Source organism: Anolis sagrei, chromosome 1, assembly GCF_037176765.1.
Source record: "Anolis sagrei isolate rAnoSag1 chromosome 1, rAnoSag1.mat, whole genome shotgun sequence".
NCBI lineage: Eukaryota > Metazoa > Chordata > Lepidosauria > Squamata > Dactyloidae > Anolis > Anolis sagrei.
This window is the reverse complement of record NC_090021.1, coordinates 5718348-5734575: the sequence shown is the minus strand read 5'-3', so window position 1 is coordinate 5734575 and position 16228 is coordinate 5718348. Positions and strand designations below refer to the sequence as shown.

Sequence of the window (16228 nt, the reverse complement as noted above, 5' to 3'; positions counted from 1 at the left end):
TGTGTGGTGCTCCTCATAGGGTTTGGCTCTGAAACTTTGGATCATTTTGGTCACCCTTCCTTTGGTCACATTCAATATCCTTCTTTAATTGCTTTGCCTGGATTCCATCATTATTTCAGGTGTGTTCTGAGCAAAGCAGAATAGATTGGGACTATGATTTCCCTTGATCTCAACACTAGACTCCTATTGACACAGCCTAGGATCGCATTGGCTTTTTAACCCGCTTTTGATCTACTGAACACTAGGAAGAATTTCATGATGCTAAGGGCCATAGTATTCCCTGTAGTCACCTACGGATGTGTGAGCTGGACCTTAGGGAAGGCTGAGCGAAGGAAGAGAGATGCTTTTGAGCTGTGGTGTTGGAGGAAAGTGCTGAGAGGGCCTTGGACTGCGAGAAGATCCAACCAGTCCATCCTCCAGGAAAAAAAGCCCGGCTGCTCACCGGAGGGAAGGATACTCGAGACAAAGTTGAAGTCCTTTGGCCACATCATGAGGAGACAGCAAAGCCTAGAGAAGACAATGATGCTGGGGAAAGTGGAAGGCAAAAGGAAGAGGGGTCGACCAAGGGCAAGATGAATGGATGGCATCCTTGAAGTGACTGGACTGACCTTGAAGGAGCTGGAGGTGGTGACGGCCGACAGGGAGCTCTGGCGTGGGCTGGTCCATGAGGTCACGAAGAGTCGGAGATGACTGAACGAATGAACAACAAGAACAACAAAAAGGGCAATTCAGCAGTGGGATCTGCTGCCGCCTGGGTATCCATTGGAGTCTCCTTCTCTGGAGGTTTTTGAGCAGAGGCTGGATGGTCATCTGTCAGGAGTGTTTTGACTGTGTGTCCTTCCACTGCAGAATGGAGTTGGCCTGGATGGACCTTGGAGGTCTCCTCCAACTCTCTGATTCTATGAAATGCTACTCATTGCACAATGACCCACCCGGATCTCCGTCAGGACGGTGCACTTGACCAGCTTGAAGTTCTTGCCCATGTTGAAGCTGTTGCTGTAGAAGCAGACCTTCAGGATGCGGACCTCGTCCACCTCGAAGGGGACGGCCACCAAGGTGGACTCGGCCGGCCCAGCCAGGCTGAAGCAGCTGCGGAGCGAGTTTGCCCTCAGGCGGCTCAGGGCCTCCGGGAGTCCGGGCAGCATCTTGGAAGGCGGAGGGGGGGCACTATAGGCCGAGCATCACTTCCTAAGGAGGCAAAAGGAGAGAGGAGTCAAGGAGGGAAACACTTGACATGCATCTGGGTCAGTGCAAAAATGTGAACCATTGGAACAATTCAGCTTGAATGCTCTCTCAACCCACAGTCTTTTAGAATCATAGAATCATGGAGTTGGAAGAGACTCCATGGAGAAGGAGACTCCACCAGACTCCCGAGCAGTCTATATTCCACTTGGTTTTGATAGGAACCCCAGCAGCCATCCAGTCTGACCCCATTCTGCAATACAATAATAATAATAATAATAATAATAATTATTATTATTATTATTATTATTATTATTATTATTATTGGGTTGTTGTACCGGGATTGTGGCGCAGCTGGCTGAGTGTCAGCTGCATTAAAATCACTCTGACCACAAGGTCATGATTTCGAAGCCAGCCCAGGTTGGAGTGGGTTTCCAACCAATTGTGTAGCCTGTTGTCGACCTTTGCAACCCGAAAGACAGTTGCATCTATCAAGTAGGAAAATTAGGCACCACCTTAAAGTGTGGGGAGGCTAAATTAACTAATTTATGAGGCCATAAAGAAGACTCCAGCAAAGCATTCCAGCGGGGAAGCATGAGGGGAATGCAGAAGTACTTCATCAGCGTCACAGATGGACAATGAAAGCGACAGCTACCCTGGCGCCCAGAAAAAGTTAAATAGCCTCTGTGTATGTCTGTATATGTTGTAAGTCAAAATTGGCATTGAATGTTTGCCATATATGTGTACACTGTGATCCGCCCTGAGTCCCCTGCGGGGTGAGAAGGGCGGAATATAAATACTGTAAATAAATAAATAAATAAATTGTAGGGGTTTTTTTTGGGTTATATGGCCATGTTCTAGACTAGAGGCATTGTCTCCTGACATTTCGCCTGCATCTATGGCAAGCATCCTCAGAGGTAGTGAGGATGCCTCTGAGGATGCTTGCCATAGATGCAGGCGAAACGTCAGGAGACAATGCCTCTAGAACATGGCCATATAGCCCAAAAAAACCTACAACAACCCAGTAATTCTGGCCATGAAAGCCTTCGACAATACATTATTATTATTATTATTATTATTATTATTATTATTATTATTTCACTGACACAAAAACACACTATGTCACAGCAAACGAGATATATATGCTGGATTTCGTATCACAAATTATTATTATTATTATTATTATTATTATTATTATTATTATTATTAGATACACAACAAGATTAGTACACAACATACAAGATCACTATGCTAGCTTTTGTATTGGATCACACGTTGGGACACTTCCCAAGGGTCTAGGACTGTGTTATGTATCGGCGAATAATGCGTGCAGATCCTAGTAGGGTGGCCTTTTTCAGAAGACAGATGGTAAGTTTGTCTGTGTTTGTCTGTGTTGATTGCTTTTAAGTGCAGGCCAAGGTCTTTAGGAACTGCACTCAGTGTGCCGATCACCACTCGGACCACGTGAGAACAACAACAGCAACAGCAATAACAGCAACAACAGCATAGAATCATAGAATCCTAGAGCTGGAAGAGACCTCATGGGCCATCCAGTCCAACCCCTTTCTGCCAAGAAGTAGGAAAATCGCCTTCAAAGCACCCCCAACAGATGGCCATCCAGCCTCTGCTTAAAAGCTTCCAAAGAAGGAGCCTCCATCACACTCTGGGGCAGAGAGTTCCACTGCTGAACACCTCCCACAGTCAGGAAGTTCCTCTTCATGTTCAGATGGAATCTCCTTTCTTGTAGTTTGAAGGTATTGTTCTGTGTCCTAGTCTCCAGGGAAGCAGAAAATAAGCTAGCTCCCTCCTCTCACCGATTTATAAATAGTTATCATATCTCCTCTCAGCCTTCTCTTCTTCAGGCTAAACATGCTCAGCAATTTTAAGCCGCTCCTCATAGGGCTTGATCATTTTAGTCGCCCTCCTCTGGACACATTCCAGCTTGTCATTATCTCTCTTCAATTGTGGTGCCCAGAATTGGACATAGTATTCCAGATGTAGTCTGACCAAGGCAGAATGGAGCATGGGTAGCATTACTTCCTTAGATCTAGACACTAGGCTCCTCTTGATGCAGGCCAAAATCCCATTGGCTTTTTTTGCCGCCACATCACATTCCTGGCTCATGTTTAACTTGTTGTCCACGAGGACTCCAAGATCTTTTTCACACGTACTGCTCTTGAGCCAGGCATTGTCCCCCATTCTGTCTCTTTCCATTTCGTTTTTTCTGCCTAAGTGGTGTATTTTGCATTTGTCACTGTTGAATATTCCTAATATTCAGGTGGAATCTCCTTGCTTTCCTGTAGTTTGAAGCCATTGTCTCCATGGCAGCAGACAACAAGCTTGCTCTCTCCTCCCTATGTCTTCCCCTCACCTCTTAATCCCTGGCCCTCATCAAGTTTCCTCTCAGCCTTCTCTTCTGCAGGCTAAACATGCCCAGCTCTTTAAGCCACTCCTCATAGGGCTTGCTCTCCAGACCCTTGATCCCTTGAGTCACCCTCTTCTTCTGGACACATTCCAGCTTAGCATCAACATCTTCTTTCAATTATAGTGTGATTCCAGGTATCTCTTTTCAAGGCGGGGTTACAGCATAGTTAAAACGTACAGATAAAGCACAATGCCATTGCAATACAGATATTAAAATACAAAGAACAAAGAAGAAAACCATCAATTTGAAGAGGCAGAGCTGCTCCTGTTGAATCTTTGCCTGTCCTGAACTCAAGGAGGGAAGAGAAGGCTGAGTTGCAGGGACTGTTTTTGGGCACGGAGGGGAGGCAGAGGCACAGCCTCTCAAGCTGGTGAGTGCCAAGGCATTGGATCAGCAGACAGCAGCCTGGTTCTCACAAGTACAGCCGCTTCCTGGGAGAAACTTGGCCGGCTCTCTCAACCCGCTGCCACCCAAAAAGCTTTGCCAATTGCAAAACCTTGCCATCTGCTGCCCGAATGCCTTGCCTCAGGTCCCTGTTTATCAAGTGTCTGAGCCTAAGCAAAGCCAGGCACTGGAGAAAACACACAGCATCTCTCAAAGCACCCCAGATTTAGAAGGGACCCCCAGAGGACATCCAGTCTGACCTTCTGCCAAGCAGGGAAACCCTTTCCAAACTCTCTTGATAGATGCCCATCCAGCCCCAAGGAAAGAGACACCACCATACCTCCATACATGTCATATTCCACTAGAGTTGGAAGAGACCCCCAGAGGTCATCCAGTCTGACCTTCTGCCAAGCAGGAAAACACTTTCCAAACCCTCTTGATAGATGCCCATCCAGCCCCAAGGAAAGAGACTCCAACATACCTCCATTCATTTCATACTCCACTAGAGTTGGAAGAGACCCCCAAAGGCCATCCAGTCTGACCTTCTGCTAAACAGGAAAGCACAATCCAAGCCCTCTTGATAGATGCCCATCCAGCCCCAAGGAAAAAGACTCCACCATACCTCCATACATTTCATATTCCACTAGAGTTGGAAAAGACCCCCAAAGGCCATCCAGTCTGACCTTCTGCCAAGCAGGGAAACACTTTCCAAACCCTCTTGATAGATGCCCATCCAGCCCCAAGGAAAAAGACTCCACCATACCTCCATACATTTCATATTCCACTAGAGTTAGAAGAGACCCCCAAAGGCCATCCAGTCTGACCTTCCTCCAAGCAGGAAAACACAGTCCAAGCCCTCTTGATAGATGCCCATCCAGCCCCAAGGAAAGAGACTCCACCATACCTCCATACATTTCATATTCCACTAGAGTTGGAAGAGACCACCAAAGGCCATCCAGTCTGACCTTCTGCTAAACAGGAAAGCACAATCCAAGCCCTCTTGATAGATGCCCATCCAGCCCCAAGGAAAAAGACTCTACCATACCTCCATACATTTCATATTCCACTAGAGTTGGAAAAGACCCCCAAAGGCCATCCAGTCTGACCTTCTGCCAAACAGGAAAACACAATCCAAGCCCTCTTGATAGATGCCCATCCAGCCCCAAGGAAAGAGATTCCACCATACCTCCATACATTTCACATTCCACTAGAGTTGGAAGAGACCCCCAAAGGCCATCCAGTCTGACCTTCTGCCAAACAGGAAAACACTTTCCAAACCCTCTTGATAGATGCCCATCCTGCCCCAAGGAAAAAGACTCCACCATACCTCCATACATTTCATATTCCACTAGAGTTAGAAGAGACCCCCAAAGGCCATCCAGTCTGACCTTCCTCCAAGCAGGAAAACACAGTCCAAGCCCTCTTGATAGATGCCCATCCAGCCCCAAGGAAAGAGACTCCACCATACCTCCATACATTTCATATTCCACTAGAGTTGGAAGAGACCACCAAAGGCCATCCAGTCTGACCTTCTGCTAAACAGGAAAGCACAATCCAAGCCCTCTTGATAGATGCCCATCCAGCCCCAAGGAAAAAGACTCTACCATACCTCCATACATTTCATATTCCACTAGAGTTGGAAAAGACCCCCAAAGGCCATCCAGTCTGACCTTCTGCCAAACAGGAAAACACAATCCAAGCCCTCTTGATAGATGCCCATCCAGCCCCAAGGAAAGAGATTCCACCATACCTCCATACATTTCACATTCCACTAGAGTTGGAAGAGACCCCCAAAGGCCATCCAGTCTGACCTTCTGCCAAACAGGAAAACACTTTCCAAACCCTCTTGATAGATGCCCATCCTGCCCCAAGGAAAAAGACTCCACCATACCTCCATACATTTCATATTCCACTAGAGTTGGAAGAGATCCCCAGAGGCCATCCAGTCTGACCTTCTGCCAAGCAGGAAAACACACTCCAAGCCCTCTTGATTGAAGCTGTTTAGCTTGTGTTTAAAAGTCTCCAAAGATAGAGACTCTGAGGCAATTAATATTCCATTAGAGTTGGAGGGATCCCCAAAGGCTATCCAGTTGTTTATGACGAGAGACCATCCAAGCCCTCCCGACAGAGGGCCATCTAGCCACTGCTAGCACTAAAACTATTAGTGTCACACTCATGAACCAAAAGTTGGAAGGGTCTCCAAAGGCCAACCAATGTCTCTGAAGGCTCACTCCTGCCAGGCTGAAAGACACCATCCAAACCCTCCTGACATCTAGCTACTGCTGGCACTAAAGCTACTGGAGTCACACTCATGAACCAAAAGTTGGAAGGGCTTTCAAAGGCCAACCTGTCTGACCCTCTCTTGCCGGGCTAAAAGACACCATCTAAGCCCTCCCGACAGAGGGCCATCCAGCCACTGCTAGCACTAAAACTACTGGAGTCACACTCATGAACCAAAAGTTGGAAGGGCTTTCAAAGGCCAACCTGTCTGACCCTCTCTTGCCGGGCTAAAAGACACCATCTAAGCCCTCCCGACAGAGGGCCATCCAGCCACTGCTAGCACTAAAACTACTGGAGTCACACTCATGAACCAAAAGTTGGAAGGGCTTTCAAAGGCCAACCTGTCTGGCCCTCTCTTGCCGGGCTAAAAGACACCATCTAAGCCCTCCCGACAGAGGGCCATCCAGCCACTGCTAGCACTAAAACTACTGGAGTCACACTCATGAACCAGTTGGAAGGCCCTCCAAAGGCCATCCAGTCTGACTCACTCCTGCTGGGCTAAGCCCTCCTGAGAAAGGTCCATCCAGCCACTTCTAGTACTAAAACTATTGGAGTCACACTCATGAACCAAAAGTTGGAAGGGTCTCCAAAGGCCAACCAGCCTGACCCACTCCTGCTGAGCTAAAATATACCATCTAAGCCCTCCTGAGAGAGGGCCATCCAGCCACTGCTAGCACTAAAACTATTGAAGTCACACTCGTGAACCAAAAGTTGGAAGAGTCTCCAAAGGCCATCCAGTCTGACCCATTCCTGCCGGGCTAAAATACACCATCTAAGCCCTCCTGACAGAGGGCCATCCAGCCACTTCTAGTACTAAATCTATTGGTGTCACACTCATGAACCAAAAGTTGGAAGGGTCTCCAAAGGCCAACCAGCCTGACCCACTCCTGCTGAGCTAAAATAAGCCCTCCTGAGAGAGGGCCATCCAACCACTGCTAGCACTAAAACTATTGGAATCACACTCGTGAACCAAAAGTTGGAAGAGTCTCCAAAGGCCATCCAGTCTGACCCATTCCTGCCGGGCTAAAATACACCATCTAAGCCCTCCTGACAGAGGGCCATCCAGCCACTGCTAGTACTAAAACTATTGGAGTCACACTCATGAACCAAAAGTTGGAAGGGTCTCCAAAGGCCAACCAGCCTGACCCACTCCTGCTGAGCTAAAATATACCATCTAAGCCCTCCTGAGAGAGGGCCATCCAGCCACTGCTAGCACTAAAACTATTGGAGTCACACTCGTGAACCAAAAGTTGGAAGAGTCTCCAAAGGCCATCCAGTCTGACCCATTCCTGCTGGGCTAAAATACACCATCTAAGCCCTCCTGACAGAGGGTCATCCAGCCACTGCTAGCACTAAAACGATTAGTGTCACACTCATGAACCAAAAGTTAGAAGGATCTCCAAAAGCCAGCCACTCTGACCCACTCCAGCCGGACTAAAAGACACCATCCAAGCCCTCCCAACAGACAGCCATACAGCCTCTTTTGAAAAATTTCCAGAGGAGGAGATTCCACTGAACTCCCAAGTAATCTATATTCTATTGGAGTTGGAAGGGAACCCCAAAGATGATCCATTAATTTCACAGTGTAGATGCACCCTTGGTCTCCATAGTCATATTCCAATGCACAAACCATAAGGCCATGATGGTATGTCCAATGAACATGCTGGTTCTGCAGATCTCTTATTCCATGCTTCCACATGCTTCAACTGTGGATTTCCAGAATCTGCAAAGGGTTGGACTAGATGACCTTCAGGGTCCCTTCTAGCTGGTATGATTTGCTCCTCTCAAAGCAAAAACAGAAATGGATACAGTTTGCAGCCAGTAATAGGATTTGCTGTCTATTTCATATCTGAGAACGTTTAAAAAGTGTACCCTATTGCAATCCCTTTGGTGCAGATGCAGAGGTTCTTTGAATGCCTCCATTTGAACTTAGACACAGCGAAGAAGAATGCACAGGGATCCGGCATGAAGCCGACGTGAGAAAAGGAGGAAGTCAGCAGAAACGGACTTGACAGGTCGGCCGGCTGCGGGAAGGATTGTGTGAGAGTCTCCTCCAAAACAGAACATGATGAAACTTGCTTCCAGTGGAACAGACGCTGAACCTTGGCACATTTTTCTCTTTTTCTGGGACCACTCCCTGATCCTGATACAAGCGGCCCAAGAGCCTATTATCATATCCTCCAGGGCTATTCCACATCATTATCAATGGCTTCGATAATGGAATGGAAGGCATGCTGATCACGTTTGCAGATGGGACAAAACTGGGACAGATCAGGATCCAAAAGGACCTTATTAGCTGGGTCAAAACAGAGGCTGGATGGCCTTCTGTCGGGAGGGCTTGAACTGGGGATCCCTGGAAGGCAGAAAGGGGTTGGACTGGATAGCCTTTGGGGGTCCCTTCCAACTCTCATGAAATATGCTGCTGCCTGGGAGTCCAGTTGTTTTCTTCTCTGCTTTTACCTAAAGGCTGGATGGCCATCTGTTGGGAGGGCTTGGATGGTGTTTCCTTGCCTGAAAGAAGGGGGGTTGGACTGGCTGTCCTTTGGGGGTCCCTTCCAACTCTAATGGAATATGCTGCTGCCTAGTGGTCCGGTTGGGAGGGCTTGGATGGTGTTTCCTTGCCTGAAAGAAGAAAGGGGGGTTGGACTGGCTGTCCTTTGGGGGTCCCTTCCAACTCTAATGGAATATGCTGCTGCCTAGTGGTCCGGTCTCCAGCAAAGGATCACCGCCTTGTCGGGGCGCTGGAGCTTGAGCACCTCAATGATGTCATGAGCGAAACCGTGAAGGGCCACCCAAGACGGGACGGTCGTGGCAGAGAGGTCAGACCAAGCGTGATCCCTGGGGAAGGCAACGGCAAACCACCCCAGTATCCTTGCCAAGAAAACTAAATGGACCAGTACAACCAGAGATATGTCGGTATGCCATTGGAAGATGGGACTCCCAGGTCGGAAGATGGCCAAAATGCTACTGGGGAGGAGCAGAGGATAAGTTCAACTAGCCCCAGATGTGATGACGCAGCTAGCTCAAAGCCGAAAGGAAGGCTAGCGGCCGACGGTACTGGAGGTGAACGACGAATCCGATGCTCTAAAGATCAACACACCATAGGAACCTGGAATGTAAGATCTATGAGCCAGGGCAAATTGGATGTTGTTATTGGTGAGATGTCAAGACTAAAGATAGACATTCTGGGGATCAGCGAACTGAAATGGACTGGAATGGGCCACTTCACATCAGATGACCACGAGATCTACTACTGCGGACAAGAGGAACATCGAAGAAATGGAGTAGCCTTCATAATTAATAAGAAATTCGCTAAAGCGGTGCTTGGATACAACCCAAAAAATGACAGAATGATCTCAATTCGAGTGCAAGGAAAGCCTTTCAACATCACAGTGATCCAAATATACGCCCCAACCACAGCTGCTGAAGAAGCAGAAGTAGATCAGTTCTATGAGGATCTGCAGGAACTACTGGATAATACACCAAAAAGAGACATTATTTTCATTACAGGAGACTGGAATGCCAAGGTGGGAAGTCAAATGACAACAGGGATCACAGGCAAGCATGGTCTGGGAGAACAAAATGAAGCGGGACGCAGGTTGATAGAATTTTGCCAGGAAAACTCGCTGTGTATAACAAATACTCTCTTCCAACAACCTAAAAGACGGCTTTATACATGGACCTCACCAGATGGTCAACACCGAAATCAGATTGACTACATTCTTTGCAGCCAAAGGTGGCGGACATCCATCCAGTCGGTGAAAACAAGACCTGGGGCTGACTGTAGCTCAGATCACGAACTTCTTATTGCCCAATTTAGAATAAAACTAAAGAGTTCAGGGAAAATACACAGACCAGTTAGATATGATCTCACTAACATTCCTAGCGAATATACAGTGGAAGTGAAGAACAGATTTGAAGGACTAGATTTAGTAAACAGAGTCCCAGAAGAACTATGGACAGAAGTCCGCAACATTGTTCAGGAGGCGGCAACAAAGTACGTTCCAAAGAAAAAGAAAACCAAGAAGGCAAAATGGTTGTCTGCTGAGACACTGGAAGTAGCCCAAGAAAGGAGGAAAGCAAAAGGAAACAGTGAAAAGGGGAGATATGCCCAGTTAAATGCGCAATTCCAGAGGTTAGCCAGAAGAGATAAGGAACTATTTTTAAATAAGCAATGCATGGAAGTGGAAGAAGACAACAGAATAGGAAGGACAAGAGACCTCTTCCAGAAAATTAGAAACATTGGAGGTAAATTTCAGGCAAAAATTGGTATGATAAGAAACAAAGATGGCAGGGACCTAACAGAAGCTGAAGAGATCAAGAGAAGGTGGCGAGACTATACAGAAGATCTGTATAGGAAGGATAACAATATCGAGGATAGCTTTGACGGTATGGTGAATGAATTAGAACCAGACATCCTGAGGAGTGAGGTTGAATGGGCCTTAAGAAGCATTGCTAACAACAAGGCAGCAGGAGATGATGGGATCCCAGCTGAACTGTTTAAAATCTTAAAAGATGATGCTGTCAAGGTGATGCATGCCATTTGCCAGCAAATATGGAAAACACAAGAATGGCCATCAGACTGGAAAAAATCAACTTATATCCCCATACCAAAAAAGGGAAATGCGAAAGACTGCTCAAACTTCCGTACAGTGGCCCTTATTTCTCATGCCAGTAAGGTAATGCTCAAGATCCTGCAAGGAAGACTCCAGCAATACATGGAGCGAGAGTTGCCAGATGTTCAAGCTGGGTTTAGAAAAGGCAGAGGAACCAGAGACCAGATTGCCAATATCCGCTGGATAATGGAGAAAGGCAGGGAGTTTCAGAAAAACATCTACTTCTGCTTCATTGACTATTCTAAAGCCTTTGACTGTGTGGATCATAATAAATTGTGGCAAGTTCTTAGTGGGATGGGCATACCAAGCCACCTTGTCTCTCTCCTGAGGAATCTGTACAAGGACCAAGTAGCAACAGTCAGAACTGACCACGGAACAACAGACTGGTTCAAGATTGGGAAAGGCGTACGGCAAGGCTGCATACTCTCACCCAACCTTTTTAACTTGTATGCAGAACACATCATGCGATGTGCGGGGCTGGATGAATGCAAAGCTGGGGTGAAAATTGCTGGAAGAAACATTAACAACCTCAGATATGCAGATGACACCACTCTGATGGCCGAAAGCGAGGAGGAGCTGAGGAGCCTTCTAATCAAGGTGAAAGAAGAAAGCGCAAAAGCCGGGTTGCAGCTAAACGTCAAAAAAACCAAGATTATGGCAACAAGAATGATTGACAACTGGAAAATAGAGGGAGAAACCGTGGAGGCCGTGACAGACTTTGTATTTCTAGGTGCAAAGATTACTGCAGATGCAGACTGTAGCCAGGAAATCAGAAGACGCTTACTTCTTGGGAGGAGAGCAATGTTCAGTCTCGATAAAATAGTGAAGAGTAGAGACATCAGACTGGCAACAAAGATCCGCCTAGTCAAAGCCATGGTATTCCCTGTAGTAACCTACGGATGTGAGAGCTGGACCTTAGGGAAGGCTGAGCGAAGGAAGATCGATGCTTTTGAGCTGTGGTGTTGGAGGAAAGTGCTGAGAGTCCCTTGGACTGCGAGAAGATCCAACCAGTCCATCCTCCAGGAAATAAAGCCCGACTGCTCATTGGAGGGAAAGATACTAGAGACAAAGTTGAAGTACTTTGGCCACATCATGAGGAGACAGGAAAGCCTAGAGAAGACAATGATGCTGGGGAAAGTGGAAGGCAAAAGGAAGAGGGGCCGACCAAGGGCAAGATGGATGGATGGCATCCTTGAAGTGACTGGACTGACCTTGAGGGAGCTGGGGGTGGTAACGGCCGACAGGGAGATCTGGCGTAGGCTGGTCCATGAGGTCACGAAGAGTCGGAGACGACTGAACGAATGAACAACAAGTGGTCCGGTGGTGTTCTTCTCTGCTTTTACCTAAAGGCTGGATGGCCATCTCTTAGGACAGCTTGGGTGGTTTTTTCCCGCCTGAAAGAAGGGGGCTGGACTGGATGGCCTTTGGGGGTCCCTTCCAACTCTTATGGAATACACTGCTGCCTGGGAGTCCAGTGGTTTTCTCTGCTTTTACCTAAAGGCTGGATGGCCATCTGTTAGGACAGCTTGGGTGGTGTTTTCTCACCTGAAAGAAGGGGGTTGGACTGGATGGCCTTTGAGGGGTCCCTTCCAACTCTAATGGACTATGCTACTTCCTGGGGTCCAGTGGTGTTTTTCTCTGCTTTTACTTAAAAGCTGGATGGTCATCTGTTGGGAGGGTTTGGGTGGTGTTTCCTTGCCTGAAAAAGGGCGTTGGACTAGCTGGCCTTTGGGGGTCCCTTTCAACTCTGATGGAATATGCTGCTGCCTGGTCCAATGATCTTCTTCTATGCTTTTACCTAGAAACTGGATGGTCATCTGTTAGGACAGCTTGGGTGGTGTTTTCTCGCCTGAAAGAAGGGGGTTGGACTGGATGGCCTTTGGGGGTCCCTTCCAACACTAGGATTCTTTAACTCCATGGCCAAGCAACACTGAAGTGTACCAAGTATGAAAAAGTGCTTGACAGATGCAACTGTCTTTTGTGCTGCAAAGGTCAACAACAAGCTAGACAAATGGTTGGGAGCTTACGCCGACCCTTCGAACTCATGACCTTTCGGTCAGTAATGATTTAATGCTGGGGACTCCTAGGCAACTGCGCCACAGCCCGGTCCTATGATCCTCTAATGAGAAATCTAAGAATGGTATTTGATTTCTTTCTCCCCATGCGCAATAAAATAAATGCGCATTACTTTCCACCTTCTTTTGTGATTTGGCTCGCTGCCGCCGAGTGTTTCCAGAAAATGTCACATCTTGCCGTCGCAAGTAAAGAAAACGCATTTCCTTGCCGTTGTTCTCCTCGCACGATTATCGCTTGTGTTTGAGAAGGAAAAGAAGGAGGTGGGCGCATAATAACATTTCATTTGACAGCAGGCCAGATCCTGAGCTCCTCGGGAAAAAGGCGCACTGCGTTAAGGGCCCCTTGCTGCGAGTTTGGCAGATCCAGATCTATTTTGCGTCCTTCTTCCCGGGAAGGAGAGATTTTAAGAATGAATATGACGCATGGATGAAGGCTACGGAATCGTGAGAGTTGTAGTTTGAGGAGGCAACATCACTTTTTGGCAGAGGAGGCTAAAGACCTTGGAAAACTACAACTCTCATGATTCCATAGTATTTTAAAAGTTTGATCAAACTGCATCAATCCATCTCAGATGCCACCAGTTTGACACCACTTGAACTGCCATGGCTGAATGCTACGGAACGTGAGAGTTGTAGTTTGGTGAGATACTGTCACTGTTTGGTACAGGAAGATAAAGGCCTTGGAAAACTACAACTCTCATGATTCCATAGTATTTTAAAAGTGTTGTCAAACTGCATCAATCCGTCCTAGATGCCTCCAGTTTGACACCACTTGAACTGCCATGGCTGAATGCTACGGAACGTGGGAGTTGTAGTTTGGCGAGATACCGTCGCTGTTTAATAGAGGAAGCTAAAGGCCTAGGATCTCATGATCCTATAGTATTTTCAAAGTGTTGTCAAACTGCATCAATCCCTACTAGATGCCACCAGTTTGACACCACTTGAACTGCCATGGCTGAATGCTATGGAACGTGAGAGTTGTAGTTTGGCGAGATACCGTCGCTGTTTAATAGAGGAAGCTAAAGGCCTTGGAAAACTACAACTCTCGTGATTCCATAGTATTTTAAAAGTTTGGTCAGACTGCATCAATCCGTCCTAGATGCAACCAGTTTGACACCACTTGAACTGCCATGGCTGAATGCTACGGAACGTGGGAGTTGTAGTTTGGCGAGATACTGTCGCTGTTTGGTAGAGGAAGCTAAAGGCCTTGGAACACTACAACTCTCATAATTCCATAGTACTTTTAACGTTTTGTCAAACTGCATCAATCCATCCTAGATGCCACCAGCTTGACACCACTTGATCTGCCATGGCTGAATGCTACAGAATCATGGGAGTTGTAGTTTGGCAAGGCACCATCACTCTTTCACAGAGGAGGCTGAAGGCCTTGGAAAACTAAAACTCTCATGACCCCATAGTATTGTTAAAGGGTTGTCAAACTGCATCAATCCCTACTCGATGCCACCTAAGAATGAATGCACCGCTTGAACAGCCATAGCTGAATGCTACAGAATTGTGGGAGTTGTAGTTTGGCAAGCACCAGCACTCTTAGGTAAACTACAACTCTCATGACCCCATAGTATTGCTAAAGTGCTGTCAAACTGCATCAATTCGTACTACATGCCATCAGTTTGACACCACTTGATCTGCCATGGCTGAATGCTACAGAATCGTGGGAGTTGTAGTTTGGCAAGGTACCATCACTCTTTGGCACAGGAAGTTGAAGGCCTTGGAAAACTACAACTCTCGTGCCCATAGTATTGTTAAAGTTTTGTCAAAACTGCATCAATCCATCCTAGATGCCACCAGTTTGACACCACTTGATCTGCCATGGCTGAATGCTACAGAACTGTGGGAGTTGTAGTTTGGTGAGGCACCATCATCTTTGGCACAGGAGGCTGACGGCCTTGAAAAGCTACAACTCTCATGTTCCCATAGTATTGTTAAAGTGTTGTCAAACTGCATCACTCTGTATTAGATGCCACCTAAGAATGAATGCAGTTTGACACTACTTCAACCACTGGAGTTGTAGTTTTCCAAGGCCTTGAGCACCCTCTGCCAAAGAGTGATGATGCCTCACTAAATTACACCTCCCAGGATTCCATATAATTGAGCAGTTGAAGTTCGAGTAGGGCTAAGAGGCATCCATTATACAGTGCAGATGCACCCCTGGGGATCTTACGATCGAGGGTGGGTTTGAAGTATTGCAAACAATTCCAAATATTTAATAAGAGGAGCAAATGTAAGAGCTGATTTAGAAGCAGTGGGGAAACATGCTGCAAATCTTTCCAAACAGGAATATATATATATTGCAAGGTATCCGGGCCCTTTGGCGCCATCCAGGAATTCCCCCCCTGGGTTTGGGATTTTGACCCCCTGCCATTTGGAAATTCTTTCTTAAAATCTGGTGGAGAAGAGATAAGGTGCAAAAGGGAGGCATTGTTATGCCTATGGTGAGTTGCAAAGTTTGAATATTAATGGGTTACCTGGGAGTTTTCAGGGCTGTATGGTTGTGTTCCAGAAGCATTCTCTCCTGACGTTTCACCTGCATCTATGGCGGGCATCCTCAGAGGTTGTGAGGTCTGTTGGAAACTAGGAAAATGGTGTTTATATATCTGTGGAATCTCCAGGGTGGGAGAAAGAACTCTTGTCTGCTTGAGGTAGGTGTGAATGTTGCCTTTGGCCACTTTAATTAGCATCAAATGGCCTTGCAGCTTCAAAGCCTGGCTGGTTGCTGGCTGGGGGATCCTTTGTTGGGAGGTGTTTGATAGCCCTGACTGTTTCCTGTCTGGAAACAAACCCACTTCCCTAGTTTCCAACAGACCTCACAACGTCTGAGGATGCCTGCCATAGACGTGGGCGAAACGTCAGGAGAGAATGCTTCTGGAACATGGCTATACAGACAGCAACCCAGTGATTCCAGTCAAGAAAGCCTTCAACAACTCTTTGAATATTATTATTATTATTATTATTATTATTATTAATATAAACACAACAAGATGAGTCCACAGCAAACAAGATCACTCTGCTGGCTGTAGTATTGGATCACATGTTGGACATTATTACTATTATTATTATTATTATTATTATTATTATTAACACAACAAGATGAGGCCACAGCAAACAAGATCACTCTGCTGGCTGTTGTATTGGATCACATATCAGACACTTCCCAAGTGTCTAGGACTATGTGATGTATCGGCAAATAATGCGTGCAGATCCCAGTAGGGTTGCCTTTTGCATCTGGAAGATGGTAACCTTGTCAG

At 46.8% G+C, this 16228-nt stretch overlaps 1 protein-coding gene across 1 annotated transcript in view; it reads right to left on the bottom strand.

Moving 5' to 3' along the window:
* PTK2B (protein tyrosine kinase 2 beta) overlaps positions 1-16228 on the bottom strand; it is a 117113-nt gene that overhangs the window by 58741 nt on the left and 42144 nt on the right. Inside the window, exon 2 of the mRNA XM_067462568.1 lies at positions 933-1188. Coding sequence (XP_067318669.1) covers positions 933-1145 — 213 coding nt within the window. The 5' untranslated portion in view covers positions 1146-1188. The remainder of the gene's footprint in view (positions 1-932; positions 1189-16228) is intronic.